The 18,873-nt window shown below is 42.2% G+C and overlaps 1 protein-coding gene across 2 annotated transcripts in view; it reads left to right on the top strand.

The window, feature by feature from the left end:
- The window catches only part of LOC109431757 (uncharacterized), a 491,594-nt gene that overhangs the window by 445,581 nt on the left and 27,140 nt on the right, over positions 1-18,873 (top strand). For both annotated transcript variants that reach the window (XM_062842823.1, XM_029869039.2), the window contains one exon: positions 9,589-10,422. In XM_062842823.1, the coding sequence (XP_062698807.1) occupies positions 9,976-10,422 (447 nt within the window). In that variant the 5' untranslated portion in view covers positions 9,589-9,975. The remainder of the gene's footprint in view (positions 1-9,588; positions 10,423-18,873) is intronic.

Here is an 18,873-nt window from a genome sequence, read left to right as displayed (position 1 = left end):
TGCAAGAATATTGCCACCTAAATTTTTGAGTGTTTCTTTTAAACAAAAATAGTTCTGTACATTAAATCATGCATAAGATCATTTCCATAATCGTATGCGTTATCTTTTAGTTTAGTTTTGTCGGCCTTACAAAGGGAAAGTTTTTAAAATGTATCGACCTCTTTGTTTGGACCACGGCCTGTAGAACCGGGAACGGTTCCCGTGCCTAACCGTAAATGACCATGAGTTGTTATAGGGGGACTAATAGCTCGGCCCGAAGGCCCTAAACGTAAGGGAGCCAAATGTAACCAGGCGTCCATGTGAGTCAGACCGAGTGTATTGTTGTTCCGTAAAGTTTGTGTTAACAACCCCCCCCCCCCCCCCCTTTTGTTAAGGAAGGGATAGGGATTGTATATCCGGACTACCTCCGTTCAGGTTAATCTGCAACAATCTCAATTCCAGTTGCCCACCTGGTGGAAAACTGTTATCCACTTTAGGACCACACACGGCAGCTCGGGAGTCAAGATGGCTCCCGAGTCTAATAGCAAAGGACCCGCCATCGTTCACTGCAAGACGATTGCCTTAGGCCATTGGCCTTAGCCGTAAAGGAGGGACCCATCTCAGCACGGTCGTTCCGGTCTCGTCCTGGGCCGTGCCAATTACGTCAAAGAAGCAAGAAGACGCCTGATGCCCGAATCAATCCAGCAACTCCCGCTGGTCCTCGTCGGTGGAGTACTGACCCGACAAACCCGCCATTCCATTCCCGAGCTTCCCCGGTGGCGAAATTCCGGCCACACGGTAGTGTAGGAGCAGCCGTGTGGGCCAAAGCAATGAGGCGGTAGTCTGCAGCAGCAGTGAGTAAATAGGCCTAATTAGATAATATCGTTTACACACTTTTGGAATTTTGATTGTTCTGACAAACGTCGTACTGCCTGCCTACTGTGTTTTTTGACATGCAGCTCCGTAGAGACGTTCCCCACAAAGTCATCTGTATGGGAGCCCCCCGTTCTAGAGACCGGAGCGGTCTCACACCAAGCTAAGAACCTTCCCCGGCCTTAAACATACCCGCATTCAAAATTTCACACCAATCGGTTCAGTAGTTTCCGAATGCATAGCGGTCAGACAGACAGACAGACAGACAGACAGACAGACAGACAGACAGACAGACAGACAGACAGACAGACGGAAATTCATTTTTATATATATAGATATATATATACATACAGGGTGTTAGGTTCCTGAGTGCAAACTTTTTAAAGGGTGATAGAGGACCATAAATGGTGAAAAAAATTGTTCTACGCATATGGTCAAATCTCAACCGTTACGTAGTTATTGAACTCCCCATGTTTTTGACTCTTATTGCCTTAACTGGCAATAACTTGAAAATGGTTAAACTTTACGAAGTTTTTTTACCCTAATTCGAAAGATTATTGAATTTTCTATCATATGGCATCCTTGAACCGATTGGTTTAGTTCAATAACTAAGTTTTCTAGAGCAAATAGCCTAAAACTTGTGTGTTTTAATTTGTTTTTGTCAATTATCTTTGAAAAATGCGTAATAATTTAAAATTCTTTTTTTGGCAAAGTTATGGCCTCTGTTACACTCTTCAATTCGTTCTTTGACATCAAACTTCTATCTCTTATCGTTTTGTTGCAATTTCGATTTTAACATCGCATTTCAGATCATAAATTAGCAACTGTCATGTAAAGCACTTTTTTGCGCATTGTGCCGCACATTAAAATCAAAATTGCAAGAAAACAATAAGAGCTAGAAGTTTGGTGTCAAAGAACGAATTGTAGATTGTAATAGGGGCCACAACTTTGCCAAAAAAAGAATTTTAAATTATTACGCATTTTTCAAAGATAATTGACAAAAACAAATTAAAACACACAAGTTTTAGGCTATTTGCTCTAGAAAACTTAGTTATTGAACTAAACCAATCGGTTCAAGGATGCCATATGATAGAAAATTCAATAATCTTTCGAATTAGGGTAAAAAAACTGCAATAAGTTTGACCATTTTCAAGTTATTGCCAGTTGTGGCAATAAGAGTCATAAACATGGGAAGTTCAATAACTACGTAACGGTTGAGATTTGACCATATGCGTAGAACAGTTTTTTTCTCCATTTATGGTCCTCTATCACCCTTTAAAAAGTTTGCACTCAGGAACCTAACACCCTGTATATAAAAATGCAGTGGCATACGTGGGACCGCGCATAACGGATGGTCCGATTTCGGTCATCTAAGTTTTGTTCTGTTAGTTTTCACCCAAGGAAGGTTTATGAGGTAAAAAACATGGGAAAATTGGGATTTTTGGGAAATTGGGTTTTCATACATTTTGAACGGGGACTTGGGCTTGGCTGGGGACTTGAAACGTCAAAAAAACGCAGTAGGCAAGACAAAGTTTGCCGGGGACAGCTAGTTACATATGTTTTCTTTAATTTTATTGGCAGTTCTCGTTCACGACTGAAATTGCCGCGTGGCCCAGTTGCTCAACATCTGGTGTTCGCGAGCGCCGCTACTTTGTCCGGCGCATCGCGGCACCGTCAAGCCAACGACCGCGAACGCTCAACCGTTAAGGTCATAATGAACGGAAGCGAACTAGAAAGAGGAAGTGAAGCTTCTACGTAATCATCGAGCACCAGGTAGAGAAACTCTTGGACCTCATTCACGTGTTTCCAAAAAGCGCTCACCATTCCTCCCTACTTGGAATATTGGTCAAATTTTATGCCTGATGTAGTCACTGTTCGCTGATCAGTGGTGCACGTGCTAAGCAGGCAAAGCTTGATTAAAACACATCGCAATAGCGGCAACAACCACGTGACCACGAAACCAAAACAGTCAACTTCTAATATCATGTGATCCGGGTTTTGATCGTAAAACAAACATCAGCTGTGACGGCGACATCTCGTGGATGTGCTGTACTGAGGTGGCCTAACGGAAACAATAATCCGCCCGCCAAGAACCGGTCACACAGGCCCGCCACGCCAGCCTGACACAAAGCCGCCCGCGAACAGTTATGGTATTTTTTTTTGCGCGCCCAATTGAGGGAGTGTGGAAAGTGGGTACACGATAATGATGATAAGTAGGGGACCGGCGAGGTGTGGTGCGCTCGTCTTTTATAATCTGCACAACTAGATGGAGCGACGATAATGATAATAATCATTTTTGCCTGGTTTATTTGCGTCGCTCATTTTCTTCCGACAATTGGCAAGGGAACAAACAAACTAACTAACTAACCAGTCCGCTATGGTCAACCATTATTAGGAGGGAGCCCACCGATTGATGGATTAGCCCACTTTTTTGCGTCTCCGTTCCGTTGTCCTCAGTGGGGTCGGTGGGGCAAGATGGCCGTTTGAGGAAGTTGGTCTTGTTCAGTCTAATCAATGCATATACGGCAACTTATGCAGAACAATCATGAAAAATGTTAGAATCGCCTACTTACATGGTGTTTGAACTTATCAATGCTTGCAGTACAGCGGAGATGCACTACAAGCATCAAAGCAGTCAAATTCGTTCGCAAAACTAGATGAACGAATGAACCGATCTCACCCATAAGAGTGCCTATCTTGCCCCACCCACCCCCTAGTGGACCCCAAACCGCGGGCGAGGTAATCAGTAGGGCGGCTAGGGCTTGGACCGGCGGAAACCCCGCGTAGGACAATAATCAATAGACGACGATGACCATGACGCGAGGGAGTCCGGCTGCTTGGACACAAAAATTTGGCGTAGCTGGAGTGGAGTTCACCAGATTGGTCCACCGTGAGCCCCTCCCGCAGGGTCAGTCGCGTCGCCACCACCGTCCACCACTGTAATGGAAATAAATCTATCAATCAACTTGGTCCACGCGGCGCGGCATGGCGAGAGCCGAGAGGTGAACCAAGCGCGCGCGTTGCGATGGTTTGTTTTTGTAATTTTTGGTTTCCCTGCGGTCGCACTCTATAGGGCTCTTAATTCGGGTTGATTTTGAGTTGATCACAAACGCGGATCGGGCTGCCATAGTTCAACGACGGGTGTGGTGGACGCTGTGTAAGGATTAGGAGAAATTTGGTCGCGGGACGCTACGGTAGGAGCGCATTCGTTGCGTGTGCGGTTTTTTCGGTTAGACGACGCAAGGCGGCGGCAGCGTCCCAATCTAGGCAAGCCGTGACGGCCCAATTATGTGCGCGTGTGTTTGATTTGCGTGGTGCGTAGAATGCGTTGAAAATGTGACTTTGAATTCGTTGCGGTTATCCAGATTGGGTGTGTGACTACAATAGTGAAAAAACGTGCAAGTTGTACTTTAAATTTCCAATGCCAAATCTACCAAACTAGAGCAAACGGACCAAATCAGTTAAAGTGTAACAGAGCAGATCAATGGTGAGTGGATTTGGTTCACTAAGTAAAGAATCCTGGACTGCTACCCTCCGAAGGAACCTTTAGAGTAATCCCAAAAGAACTTCTGCAGAAATCCCCGAAGGTTTCCTAGAAGAAACTTAGAGTAATCTCAGTAGGTGTCATCGAAAAAACTCTTGAAAAAACCTTTATTAATCCACCTAGCAGTGATGGCGCCTTTATCGTGCCTTCGAAAACCCATTTCAACAAAACTCAAGTAACATGTTGATGAATATCGCACTTTCATACGTTTAACAAAAATCCATTTCATGGCACCAGATATTTTCCGCTAAACTAGCTTTTGATGTTTGATCCTTAACCTTAAAAACCCGATTTAATCCACCTATGGTGAACAGAACCCTTCTTACACTTATTAAAATTATTGTTGTATTATTTGTATTTAACATATTTGTTTTGTGTAATTTACCAAAAGTTCTAGAAAATATTGTGGATTTGGCGTCTAGTGGATTGGTTTCCAAAATAGCATCATGGACCATGGACTAAACTACCAGAAATGCCAGACACTTCCTAGAGTCTTGTATGGAATGTTTAAAAAATAGCTTACATATTCTGGAATTTTGTATCTTTTATTAACTGCCAAGAGATCTTGAATCGATTAACAAATGGGTAAGAAAATCAGTGAAATACAATATATCTTAATCAGTCAATTAAATTAGCTCCGAAGTACTTGGTATTCATGGTTATGGTGTAAAAACGACAAAAATGATATATCTACTAAGTTAATCAGTTTTGGCATTAGCTAGTTATTTTGGCTGTCTGGTTCTTCAAAGCTTTCATTTAACATATTGTTAGTTTCCATAAAATTCCTGTGTATTTGTAATTTGTTATTTATAATTTTGTTGAAAACAATAACCTGCTAGTATACACTTTGTATGAGGTCAGCATCATTTATTTAAAAATAGACTGGTCAAAAACAAATGCAAGATAACAAGTGAATATAATAAAAAAAAGAATTTATTGAAATACTCTTCGTAAGATATCTCAGTAATCAAATGCCGAATCGAAATAAAATTGCAGGGCCTTATACAAGCATATTGTAGCTTTCATTTGGGGCTTAGAGAACCCAAAACGGTTGACAGACGGCTGAGATATTTATTATGGTACCCTTGGCCAAAAATCTCTCAAAGAGTTAACCTGTATTACTCCCAAGTACTCTTTGAAAGATATCTCGGTAACCAAACGTCCAATCCTAATGAAATTGTATAGGGCTCTACTAGAATGTTGTAGCTTTTATTTGGTGCCAGGATAACCGAAATCGGTTGACAGACGGCTAAGATATTTATTATGATACTTTTGGTCAAAAATCTCAAAAGGTTTAGTTGTATAAATCCGAAGTACTCTTCGAAAGATATCTCTGTAACCAAATGTGCAATCGAAATAAAATTTCCGGGCGATCTACTAGGGTGATGTAGCTTTCATTTGGTGCCAAGAGAACCCAAATCGATTGATAAACGGTCAAAATATTTATTATGATACACTTGGTCAAAAATCTTAAAAAGTTTGGAAGTATGACTCATAAATACTCTTCGAGAGATATCTCGGTAACCAAACGTCCAATCGAAAAAAAATTCAATAGCGTTCTACTAGGATGTAGTAGCTTTCATTTGCTTCCAAGAGAACTCAAATCGGTTGACAGACGGCTGAGAAACGTGCGTGACTTTTTTTTGTAACGCACATACACACACACACACACATACACACACACACACACATACAGACATTTGCTCAGTTCGTCGAGCTGAGTTCATTGGTATATGAGACTCGGCCCTCCGGGCCTCGGATCGAAAGTCGGTTTTTCGAGCGATATTTATACCCTTCTTATGGGTGTAAGAAGGGTAAAAAGGCTTTTCCTACATACATTCCGTGATATTTTTGCTACTGTTTATTAAGCTCAAATATTACAAAGAGATAGTAGCTTTTATGTATTTGATGCAATTGCATTTTCATGCAGAGCTCCTTGAGAAACCAAATTTGATCATAAAAAAAGGCTTTTCCTACATACATTCCGTGATATTTTTGCTACTGTTTATTAAGCTCAAATATAACAAAGAGATAGTAGCTTTTATGTATTTGATGCAATTGCATTTTTATGTATAACTAACTTGTGTAACCAAATATGATCATAAAAAATCTGTTGACAAACGGCTGAGAAATGTATTATGATACATTTTATCAAAAATCTCTCAAAAGCGTAAATTTCATTACTCCTTAGTACTCGTGGAAAGATACCTCGGAAACAAAATGTCCAAACGGCATAAAATTTAATAGCATACTACTTGGATGCTGTAGCTTTCATTTGATGCTGAGAGAACTCAAATCGATTGACACACGGCTGATTCATTTATTATGAAGCATTTTGTCAAAGACCTCTTAAAAAGTTAAGTTGTATTACTCCAAAGTACTCCCCGAAAGATATCTCGGTTACAAAATGTCCATTCGGAATGAAATTCAAAAGCGTTCTTCTAGGGTGCAGTAGCTTTCGTTTCGAGCCTTAAGAACCCGATTCGGTTGATAGACGGCTGAGAAATTTATGGTGATACACTTTGTCAAAAATATCTAAAATAATTAAGTTGTACTACTCCCTAGCACTCTTTGAAAGATATCTCGGTAACCGAACGTCCAATCAAAATAAAATTCAATAGCGTTCTACTAGGATGTAGTAGCTTTCATTTGCTTCCAAGAGAACTCAAATCGGCCAACAGACGGCTGAGAACCGTGAGTGACATTTTTTTGTAACATACATACACACACACATACACACACACATACACACACACGCACATACAGACATTTGCTCAATTCGTCGAGCTGAGTTGATTGGTATATGTGACTCGGCCCTGCGGGCCTCGGATCGAAAGTCGGTTTTCCAAGCGGTATTTATACCCTTCTTATGGGTGTAAGAAGGGTAAAAAAGCCGCTATCTTGCATTTTGAGCCGCTATTCTGGATTTAAGTCAGCAATCTTGGATATACTGGTCGCCATTTTTTAGACCCTAAACTTCTTCCCCATACCAAATATACCCATACTGCATGGCTTTAGAGCCTGAAAATCCAATCAACAACCGCCATCTTGAACTTGGAGCCACCATCTTGGATTTTAGACCTTCGTCTTGGATATTCTGGCCGCCATTTTTGGACTCCGGACCGGACATCTGCTTCATATCAAATATATAAATATTTCATGATTTGACAGCCGCCATCTTGAATTTCGTGACGCCATATTGGATGTTCTGGTCGCCATTTTTGGGATCCAGACTTCTTCACTTTACCAAATATAACCACATTGTAGGGTTCTCTCTCTCTCTTCTTGGCGTAACGTCCTCACTGGGACAAAGCCTGCTTCTCAGCTTAGTGTTCTATGAGCACTTCCACAGTTATTAACTGAGAGCTTCCTCTGCCAATGACCGTTTTGCATGTGTATATCGTGTGGCAGGCACGAAGATACTCTATGCCCAAGGAAGTCAAGGAAATTTCCTTTACGAAAAGATCCTGGACCGACCGGGAATCGAACCCGTCACCCTCAGCATGGTCATTGGTCATGCTGAATACCCGTGCGTTTACCGCCTCGGCTATATGGGCCCTAGGGTAGGGTAGGGTAGGGTTCTAAAGTCTAAAACATTATCAAACAGCCGGCATCTGGAATTTAAGACCGCCATGTTTGGATTGTTCGCCATTTCTGAACTTCGGACATCTTCCCCATACCAAATATACCTATATTACCTTGTTTAAAGAGCCCAAAACACCATTAAAAAACCGCCATCTTGAATTTGGAACAGCCATCTTGGATATTCCGATCGCCACTTTAGGACTCCAGACATCTTAGCTATACCAAACATACCCATATTGCATGGTTTTATAGCCTAAAAAAACATTCAACAGCCGCGATCTTAAATTTGGAGCCGCCATTTTGGATTTTAGATCACCATCTTGGATATTTTGTTCGTCATTTTTGGACTCCAGACATGTTCCTCATACCAAATATACCCATATTGCATGGTTTTAGAGCCTAAAGCACCAAGAAATAGCCGCCATCTTGAATTTGGAGCTGCCATCTTGAATGTTATACCGCCATCTTGGATATTTTGGTCATAATTTTTGAACTCCGGACATCTTCACCAAACCAAATATACTCATATTGCATGGTTTTAGAGCCTAAAACACAATTCTAAAGCCGCCATCTGAATTTGGAGGCGCCATCTTAGAGTTAATACCGCCATTTTGGATATTTTGGGCGTATTTTTGAACTCTGGACATCTTCTCCATACCAAATATACCCATATTATATGATTTTAGAGCCTAACACATCATTAACAGTCATTATCTTGAATTAAGAGCCGTCATCTTGGATTTTATATTGTTATCTTGGATATTTTGGTCGTATTGTTGGACTCCTGACATCTTACCCATACAAACTATACCCATATTGCAGGGATTTAGAACCTAAAACACCAATAAACAACCGCCATATTGAATATTAGGCTGCCATCTTGAATTTTGGGCCCACATAGCGGAATTTGTGATCTCCAGTGTTGATTTCCGCACATTATTCGTCAACCATGTTTAATGTTTCAAAAATCACCGCAGTTTGATGTGTCGCATGATGAAGCTTGGTTCAGTTTTATATAGGACCAGTTCTACCGGTGCAGATCCGGATCACTGAAATGGCCATAACTCCGGAACGCCTTAACCGATCTGGACCATTTTTAATAGCAAGCAATGCGGTAAAATTCTGGTTCGATTCCAGCTATAATCCGAAATATCGGCCAATGGGAAGTGCCTTAAAAGTGAGTGAACTTATTTTGCGCACAGACATACACACATACATACACACATACATACACACATACAGACATCATCTCAAATCATCGAACTGAGTCGATTGGTATATGCGACTTGAAAAATCGATTTTTGAGTGAACATATAGCTTTTCCAGTACACTTAGTGTACGAGAAGGCAAAACGACTTTTAATAATAATAAACCTATTGAACCTATGATTCTCACTCATAACAAAACATCCATTTTAAGGACTGTCTTGCGGGCAAGACAAATTCGAGAGTTTTCATTTCATTTTACGACCAACTTCAAAGTTCAGTACCAGAGCGTTAATTTCCGTCTCTCACGATCGTAATCCATTCTCATTACCATTCGATTTATATTTTTAGTTAATGTACCTACCTCACATCGCCCCTTCCGTTCTCTCCATGTTCTTGCAGATGATCGCCAACTGATCGCGCCCGTATCAGCTCAACCGAAAAATGCATCACTGCCATCAATTGCCACCGCCAATCAGCACCACCAACAGAAGCAGCAAACACAACAACAACAACAACAACTTCACCAAAGCAACCACGTCCTTCGGCGGCCGGGCTACTGCGACCACTCGGCAACGACGTCGTTAATTTCAACCAAACCCTTTTTCGGCGGCCTGCTACGCCCCGAATCCTCGCGTATCAATTTAAAAACATTTAAATTTTGCGTAATCTCCTCTCGGGCCGCCGCTGCGCGCAAAAGAAGGCCGTTTAGTCGTCCGGAGTAATCTGGTGCAGCCGCCGCCGCCACCAGTTTCAGACCTCGGCCGCAAAGTGCAATCGGACATATTTATGTTGGAAATCATCACGAATGGCATAATGACTTCATCGGGCATGGACATAAGTGAATCGTTTCGACCCGAGGATCTGGGAAAGACAGACTTTTTCGACTTTGTCAGCGGAGGAGGGGCCGCCGCCGCAGCAGCAGCTGCCTCCGCCTCCGGGGACATGACCGCCGCCAACGGAAGGTCTTCGACATCGACGGCCAGCAGCACAACGACCGCGGTGACGTTAACGGGCAGCACGGCGACAGGAGGACAGCCCAGCGTTCCGTCGGCTGCCGATCGACCGCCGGGAACGGGCGGAGGCGGTCCCAAAAATGCCGGCCCGGAAACCCTTAATGGAAGCCAGTCCGCCACCACCAGCAGCAGCAGCAGCAGTACCAGCGGGAATGGCTCCAGCAGCAATGGGAACAATGTCCCTGCCAGCAATCAGCAACCGCTGCAAGGATTCGATCAGGTGAGTGCTGCCATTTTTCGTTCCCTTCGATTTTCAACAATTTCAAATGTGCATTCATCTTCGTCATCGCCGTCGCCGACATCCAAGTCGGCGATGAGCGAGTGCACTCAACCGGCGTTGCTGAGATGAGAGCCTCTTTTTCTCGCTGTGCCTACTTTGTTATGTTCAATTCACGAACGCACTTACCTCTACCTCTGAGATGCCTGATCAAGGCAGCTCACTCCGATCGGTGGTGGTTTTATGTTGATTGCATTTCGAGGCGGACTCCTCCTCCAGTCGGACCAACGACGACACGACGCCACGCCAAGCCGCGCCGTGAGACAATTCGGCGATACCTGGTCTGGTCTGATGCTGGACAACAACCGCATGAGTGGTCGGTAATTGTTAAATTGCTGTTTCAATCGATATTAATTGGGTCAATAATACTCCAAATTAATTTCAATGCCTGCCCGGGCTCGACGGCAACGATGACGACGCTGACGCATGCTCGACATTGAACTAGAAGACGTGGCGGCGCGGCGTGGCGCATGGCTTGGCTGGTCCAGGCAGACCAGACACGGAGCGGAATTCTGTTTGAGAGTTTATGTTTTGTTCAGCAAATTGGTTCGGCAGATATTGCTAATTGAATTGTATGATTGGTTGTTAACATTTTGTTAATTGCACTTGCATAATGCCAATTAGTGATTTCGGTGTGGGTTTGTTTTGAGGAGAATTGAAATTGTGTTCATTTTACTATCCGAGGTTCGCATACTTGAGAAAGTGTGCTGATTTATGACTAAATAGCTGGTGGCACCCCTCCAGGAACTTCTACTAAGATTTTACAATAATTTCATCATGATTTCTCCATAAATTTCTTCCAGGACTCCACAAGTTTCTTTTGGGATTCCCAAATAGTTCTTTGCGAAATTATACCGGGGGTCCTTTCAGATTCTTCCAGGAACTGTTTTTGAGATTCCTCAACGGGTTTCATCTGGAATTCATCCAGAAAGTCCTCTCATGATTCTTTCATATTTCTTAGGAAATACCTCCTGGGATTCCTCCAGAAGATCCTTTTAGGATTCCTCCACATGTTCTTATACGATTTCCTTTCATAGCTTCTTCTGGGATTCCTCAAGGATTTTCTTCCAGGATTACACCTGAAGTATTTTTTCTTAGATGCTTCTAGCAATTTCATCAAGGATTCCTCCAGAGGTTCTCGAAATTGTTTTATAAATTCTTTCCGGAATTTCTTCAGAAACTTCTGCCGGAATTTCTCCAAGGAATCCTTATGGGAATCCTCCAGGACTCCTCAAGAAATTCCAAGCGAGGTTTATCAAGGAGTTCTTCAGGAATTATTCCTTTGATTCATCGAGGAAGTCCTTGGGGAAATCCTCCAAGAACTTCTTTGGGTATTCCTCCAAGAACTTCTTCCGGGATTTCACTAGAAACTCCTTCTGGGATTATTATTTTTTTTAGCAATTACTTCCGGGATGGCTTCAAGAACTCGTTCTGTTGTTCTTGCAGAAAATCCTCCAGGAACACCTTCCGGCATTGAGAGGTTCCAAGGAAAGGAACTACTTCCGGGATGCTTTCGGGCACTCTTCTGGGATGCCTCAGGGAACTTCTTTCGGGATTCATTCAAGAACCGTGGGCAGGATTTCTTCAGAAATTCCTTCTTGGATTTCATGGAATTTCTTCCGTGATTCCTCCAGATTGTCTTGCAGAGATCCTTCCAGGATTTCTCAGTGAACTACTTTCAAGATACCTACAAGATCTTATTCAGCATCTGAAGAAGAATACTTCCGGCATTTCTTTGGAAACTCCATTCGCGATTCTTCTAGGACCTTTTTGTTTTAATTTCTTCAGGAGGTTATTCTGGAATTCCTGCAGATCCTTCTGGAGTTCTCCCGGAACTTTATTCTGGAATTCTCTCAGATGTTCCCAATGGAAATTTACCAGGAATTCATCAGGGAATTCCTCATAACCCTTTCGTGACGGAGCGCAAAAAATTGAAATCTCCATACAAATGGCTCAACTTTGGCTCTCCAGAACTCTAAGATTTCCCAACAAAACAACAATTATTTTACCTCATTTGAAAGAATTATTCTTTATCTTTCGATTTCTTGCTTTGACAATCTAGACAAATTGGAAATAAAAATTATGCGACAGACAAAACTTTTTATGTTTTACGTTTTTTGTCCACTTTTTGTTTACCTTGTTGTGATAAATCTCACAGGCAACGTAAACAAAAGTTTGTTTACTTACAAACGAGTATAAGTAATGGCTGAATTATTGAAACAGTTTACATCACATAAAACAAAGTCTAAACAGATGAAAAAAATATGCAAAACTGCTACCGCTCAACAGCACAATTGTGCTGGTTTGTCACGAAAGGGATAAAGTTGTGTAATTCTTTATGGAATTACTTTAGGAGTTCATGATGAAGTTCCTACAGGGGTTCCTTGAGGAATTCCTCAAACAATTTCTTAAGGAATTTGTCCAGCAATTTGCCAAAAACTCCTCTTTTGTTTTCCTCCTAGCAGGAATTCCTCCTTCCAAGAAGACACTTTCAAAGACATTCCAAAAAAACTATTAATAGGATCTCCGAAGGATTTCCGGAGAATTTATGGAAATCCTGAATAAATCACCGAAGGTATGACTTAAAATCCCATAAGGAATCTCAAAAGGAATCCTGGAAGAAGTTCCTGGAAGAATCTCAGATAAAACTTTCTTAGTAATCTTAGAACTCCTAGAAGAATCCCAGCGGCAATTTCAGGAAATGGAGCTCGCCGAGGATTCACAGACGGAACTCCAGGAGAGTTCTGGAACAAACTTCCGGAGAAACCATAGAAGGAATTCCTGGTGAAATTCCGGAATGAATTCCTAAATAAATTTCTAGAGGAACTTCTTAGAGGTACGACCGTGGTTGATTCGGGTTAATGGCTTCCAGTTTGTTGTACCTTAAAACGGATTCTAATGCTCTCATAAGCATAATGAAAGCATAATAATCCGTTTTTAAGTACAACAGACGGAAGCCATTACCTAGAATTTCTAGAGGAATTCAGGAACTTCTCGAGTAGTCTCAGAAGTTACGTCATAGTAAATCCGGATAGAATCCCTGAAGTATTCCCTGCGGAACCCTGTTAGAGTTCCTGGAAGAATCCCAGATGGAACAACTTAAGAAATCTCAGAAGAAATTCCGCTTAATCTATTTTTCAAGAATCAGGGAAGTTGATATATATTTTTGCGAATGTCATGTCACACAATCCACCAACACTATCGGAGCATATCCTCCATCTAATAGTGGCAAAGGATTGTGTCTAACGAATGGTTCATACCCAAGTAACAGCAGCTTATTAGATAAAAAAAATTGGGTAGCTATGGAACAAGGCGCTATTACAAAAATCAGTTACGCCCTTTCAAAAAGTTGGCGCTGAGTTCTTAAATTCTACCGTTAAAACGTAACTTGCTTTCACTTAAAGCAGTGGTGCTCAAACTGCGGCCCGCGGGCCGCATGCGGCCCTCGAAGCTGGTAAATGCGGCCCGCAGAGTCCTTTGGGAAAAAAGTTGATGTTCAAGACATAATATTGAATGCTATGTCTTCTAAACATATTTGTCTATATCATTTGTGATAACATTAACTTTTAGTTACAATATGAAAACTCTGCAATAATTTTGGACAATGATTCAACAAATAACAATTTGCCAGGTAACTATAAATCACAGAGGAACAGACGTAACACTTAGAACAAATTTCATTTAAAACATCGTCACGAAAGCCTAATCACCCAATGCTAAACGTACTGTGTTTGGCCGGCTTACCACTAGATGGCGGTAGTGAACAAACGTCAAATAGGAGCAAAAACGATACCAGCGTCGCGAGTGGTCGATCGAACTACCATTGAGTATTTGAATCAACTGTTTAAAAGGTGATCGGTGAGAAGCGATGAGAGTGTGACGTCTGTTCCTCTGTGTATAAATCTTTACTGTAGATAACTTAGTTTATTTTTACATTTTTCAACACATTTGATTGAAAACATTATTATAAACGACGTAGAAATCAAACATTCTTACAATTAGTGGTGACTACAAGTTAATACAAATATTTTTATTTATGTTTCTAACATCGGTGCTAGAGTTTAAAATATCAGCCTCTCTTGTAGTTTGATGCTATTTTTTAAGTTGTTTGTTAGGTAACGAATTACACGCTTCTACAAATGAATTTCATTAAACTTCAAGAAAACTTACATATGGATTGATTTCTTGAAGTTCAACGCGTCCTTATTGATCAAACTTAGTTATACGAAATTTGAGTATTTCAATATAAGTAATGTTTGTTAAAAATGTTAAAAAATCTATGATTTTTCTTAATTCTTAAAATGTTTTGTTCCTTTTTTAAATATTGATTTCTATTTTGCGGCCCGCGGCATAGGAGAAAAACCTCAATTTGGCCCGCGGTATGCTTCAACCTGAGCACCACTGACTTAAAGCTTCATTTGCTACATCAGACTTTCCTTTATTGGGTGCATTGGCTGGATAAAAGTGTTAAGCGATTTCTTCTCTAAACTGTGGCTTCTTCATCTTCTTCTGCAGATCCGGATGCCCGAGCTGAATGTTGATTGATTGATTGATTGATTTGTCTTTATTAAAGATACTTTCAGCCCTTGGCTGGTTCGTCTCTATCGAGCTGAATGTTCTTGTTGCTCTCAGCTCACAGCAGAACAGATGGCGCAACTCCAGATGCTTTCGGAGGGGATAGCTTACTGAACGCCCCAACGTTTGATTCGCCGACTAATCTACATATAATCGGATCCGATTTCGCTTCTCGTCTTCCAGCTGTTTCATCCCCGATTTCGCTTGAAGAAGATTGAATATACAATCGATACGTTGGGCGTAGTAAATATGCTTTAGTTCTGGCCACTCTAAAGACTGAAAGCCGAAAAAGTCTCCTCGTACAAACTCCCAGCATTCGAAAGGATCCAAGTAAAGACTTTGCTTACATGGACGCCCTAGCTTTTTCTGGTATTCCAACCGTTTCCAGTGGAGCATCGCCTCAACTCTGCGGCTTGTCGCTCCTTTTCATTTTCCCGCTCGAATTACTCAAACTCGATCTGCAGGCTGTCTTTGTCCGCCGAATGACCAAAAATTGTCTCTCACACAGCTAAGAACAACAAGAACACTCCGCTAGGACATCCGGAGGTGCAGAAGAAGAAGCAGCGGCAACTCGAAGTAACCGCTCAACACTCGTACTTAGCCAGTAAACCTGGTGAAGGAAGAGCGAAGATTCGGAGTGAAAGTCGTTAGAAGAGAGCTTTTCACAAGAGGAAGGCTTCGGAATGTGATCCCAGATAATCGTATGTTGTCCAACGAATGTCCAACTCTCTGTTTGGCAGTTTCCGTCGAAGAAGCTTCCAACACGATGCGACTCAAGGAATGGCCGATGTTCATCAGTGCCCACGAGACGTCAACAACGGCGTGCGGATTTTCGAACGCAACGCCGAGGATCTGGCAGGACTTCAAAAGTGTTAGAAGGTTCAAGCACCAGAAGCGGTAAAATGTAGGCTCTTACTTCCAACAGCAGTGCTACAGTATCGGTAGGCCTGAACAGCTGTTGAACAAGCTGCTGTCGGAACGTGTTCCAAGAACAGACAACAGCGTCGTTTGTTCAGCTCGAGATTGTCTTTCAGCAGCACACCGCATATTGGAAGTGACAGGACTAGCAATGCATCTTATTAGTCCAGTGCTCATCCAGGAGTTGACGGAGAAATTGCTCCAGCACCCAGCTGGATTGTGTGCGGTATCGGAGGAAGGCCCAGATCGTGACGAACCTGACGGTTCAACTTTCTGTCGAAGATCGTTGAAGATGCTAGCGAGATCACTCCGTATTGCTAGTTAGTATCAGTTGCATCAGATCCTGCGTTTCGGAAGAAGAATGACATGAAGGATTTCTGTATACACACAGCGCCGAAGCCAACGGTATCAGTATGTCGGCACCAGAGGCACGTTCTCCTCCCGATCATTGTATCCACGAGAGCTTCAAAAGGATGCGGTTGACTAAAAGAGGAAAGGTGGTTCGGTAATAGAATCAGTACTACCTGTACTTCAATTAATCGCTGCTTGGAGCCCGGCATCATGGTCGCGAGGATCTCACGTTCGCTTTACACAACACACTCCCGTTTGTGCCCACTAACTACAAGTGAGAGTGTAATGGATTGGCATCTAAGCCAAAAGAGAGATGGATTTGTGAAAAAAAGGAGTGCTCATGGTGTGGCTTCAGAGTCAGTTTGACTTTCTATTCCACAGAACCGTTACATGTTCTGTATCTTAGTTGGTTAAACCACCGGTCTAGCGAATACGAAGTCGTGGGTTCGAATCCCACCAGAACGCGAGTTACATACATACATACATTTATTAGTTCAATCGTATCCTTCCGGCTTTGGCCATCTTCTGGATGCTGGGTTCGCCGTAAAGTGCAACGAGCTCGTGGTTCATCCTTTTCCATGTCTCGTGCCCGTAGAGGACCACCGGTTTTATTAGCGTTTTGTGCATGCTGCATTTGGTGCGTGGGTGAATCTTTTTCGACCGCAGTTTCTTCTGGGGCCCGTAGTAGGCCCGACTTCCGCTGATGATGCGCCTCCGAATTTCACGGCTCACGTTGTTGCCAGCCGTCAGTAAGGATCCGAGGTAGACGAATTCCTCCACTACCTCTAAAGTATCACCGTCTATCGTAACACTACTACCCAGACGGTTCCGCCTACCAGCATGTACTTTGTTTTTGAGGCATTCACCGCCAGTCCGACCTTTGCTGCTTCGCGTTTCAGGCGGGTGTACAGATCTGACACCGTTCCAAATGTTCTGGCAATAATGTTCATGTCGTCCGCAAAGCACACAAATTGACCGGATTTTGTGAAAATCGTTCCCCGGCTGTTGAGGCCGGCTCGTTGCATCACACCTTCCAGAGCGATGTTGAAAAGTAGGCATGAGAGTTCGCGCAGAACGCGAGTTATTGCACAAATTTCATCTCTGAATTTGTCAATTAGCAACATTTCGTGCCTTTTAATTACAGGTTTTTCCAGTCTGTCTACATTTATTAAAAATTTCTTTTTTTTTGAAAATTTCTTTGAAAAATTCTTCGGGAATTCTTTTAGAACAACTTGCAAATTCTTTCAGAAATACCTCTGGAAATTATTCATAATTGAAATTCGATAATTTCTTCCCAAAACCCCTTTAGCATATTGTTAAAGACTTCCTTAAGAAGTACCGAGTGGAATTCCAATTTTTTTTTTTTTTTGGGAATTGATTTGGCCAATTCTTTTGGATTGACTATGCTTCCCTTTAAGTTGAATCCCTTTGGTAGTTTTTACAGGAATTCCTTTGGCAATTCTTATAGAAATTTTTAAAGTCGAGTCAAGTACAAGACACTGAAGACGACCTTACAGTTGAGGTCGAAGTACGTATCTGTCAAAGGATGCAAATTCTTAGTGGAATTCAAAGGAACAGTACTTAACGCGATTTTCTTTTTATTCTTTTAGATTTTTTAAATAATTTATTCGGATGTTTTATGTTATTTTTATATTCTTCCTGCTATACAGTAAAAAATATCTTATTCTTATACCTAGCTTTCATCATTATGTTAAGCTTTCGAGTATTTTAAAGGCATAATTTATATAACCTGGTTTGTATTTATAAATCACCCCAAAAATAACATCTTCTTAGAACACGCAAAACGAATCACTATCCTTCAACCGTAAATTAACGGTGTCATAATCGGATGATGAAGCAGGTTACGGCAATCGACCATCCGGCAATAATCACATCCCTCGCTAATTAGCGTTCAACTGGTACGTATGTAAACCTCCGTCGTAAAATCCGTACTTACAGAGCATTGAACAAATTTGTTTATCGCAAACAAATTCCAATCATTTCATTACACCTTTTGCGCGGTCTCCCTCTCTGTGTGTCAGTGTGTGTCTTAATCTGTTGACATAAACGACGACACTAATAACCGTCAACGCAAACGTGGTCGCGGTCGTTGTCATCGTCGTCCTGTCCTAGGCTGGTCGTCATCCACCGTCCCCTCAATCAGTAGGTAGTCGGCTACCGCGCCGCGCCACCGGTCAACGCTGTTAGCTAATGCCTAAATAATTATGATACCAATTCGCATGGTCCCTACTTAGTCGGGGTGCAGCAGCAGCAGTTGCTCAGCCAGCAACCTGCCTGCAGCCTATAGGCGTACCGAGACCGACCGAACCGACGACCGGGACTATTACTTCATTGGCTTGGCCGAGCAGGCTCGATCAATCGATTATGATGCCTCCTGATGTTGATGACGATGATGTCGATCAACAACATGAACATGGGCGGTTGATAATGGTGATTAGCGGGTATAAAATCGTGTGCAAGTAGGCCTAGATTTTTATTCGATTAGCAGACGATTTGCCTACTGCGATGCAGGTTGAGTGAGCGTGGGAT

This window comes from Aedes albopictus, chromosome 3 (genome assembly GCF_035046485.1).
Source record: "Aedes albopictus strain Foshan chromosome 3, AalbF5, whole genome shotgun sequence".
NCBI classification, from domain to species: Eukaryota; Metazoa; Arthropoda; class Insecta; order Diptera; family Culicidae; genus Aedes; species Aedes albopictus.
Note: the sequence above shows the minus strand (reverse complement) of the source record. Positions and strands in the feature narration are given on the sequence as shown.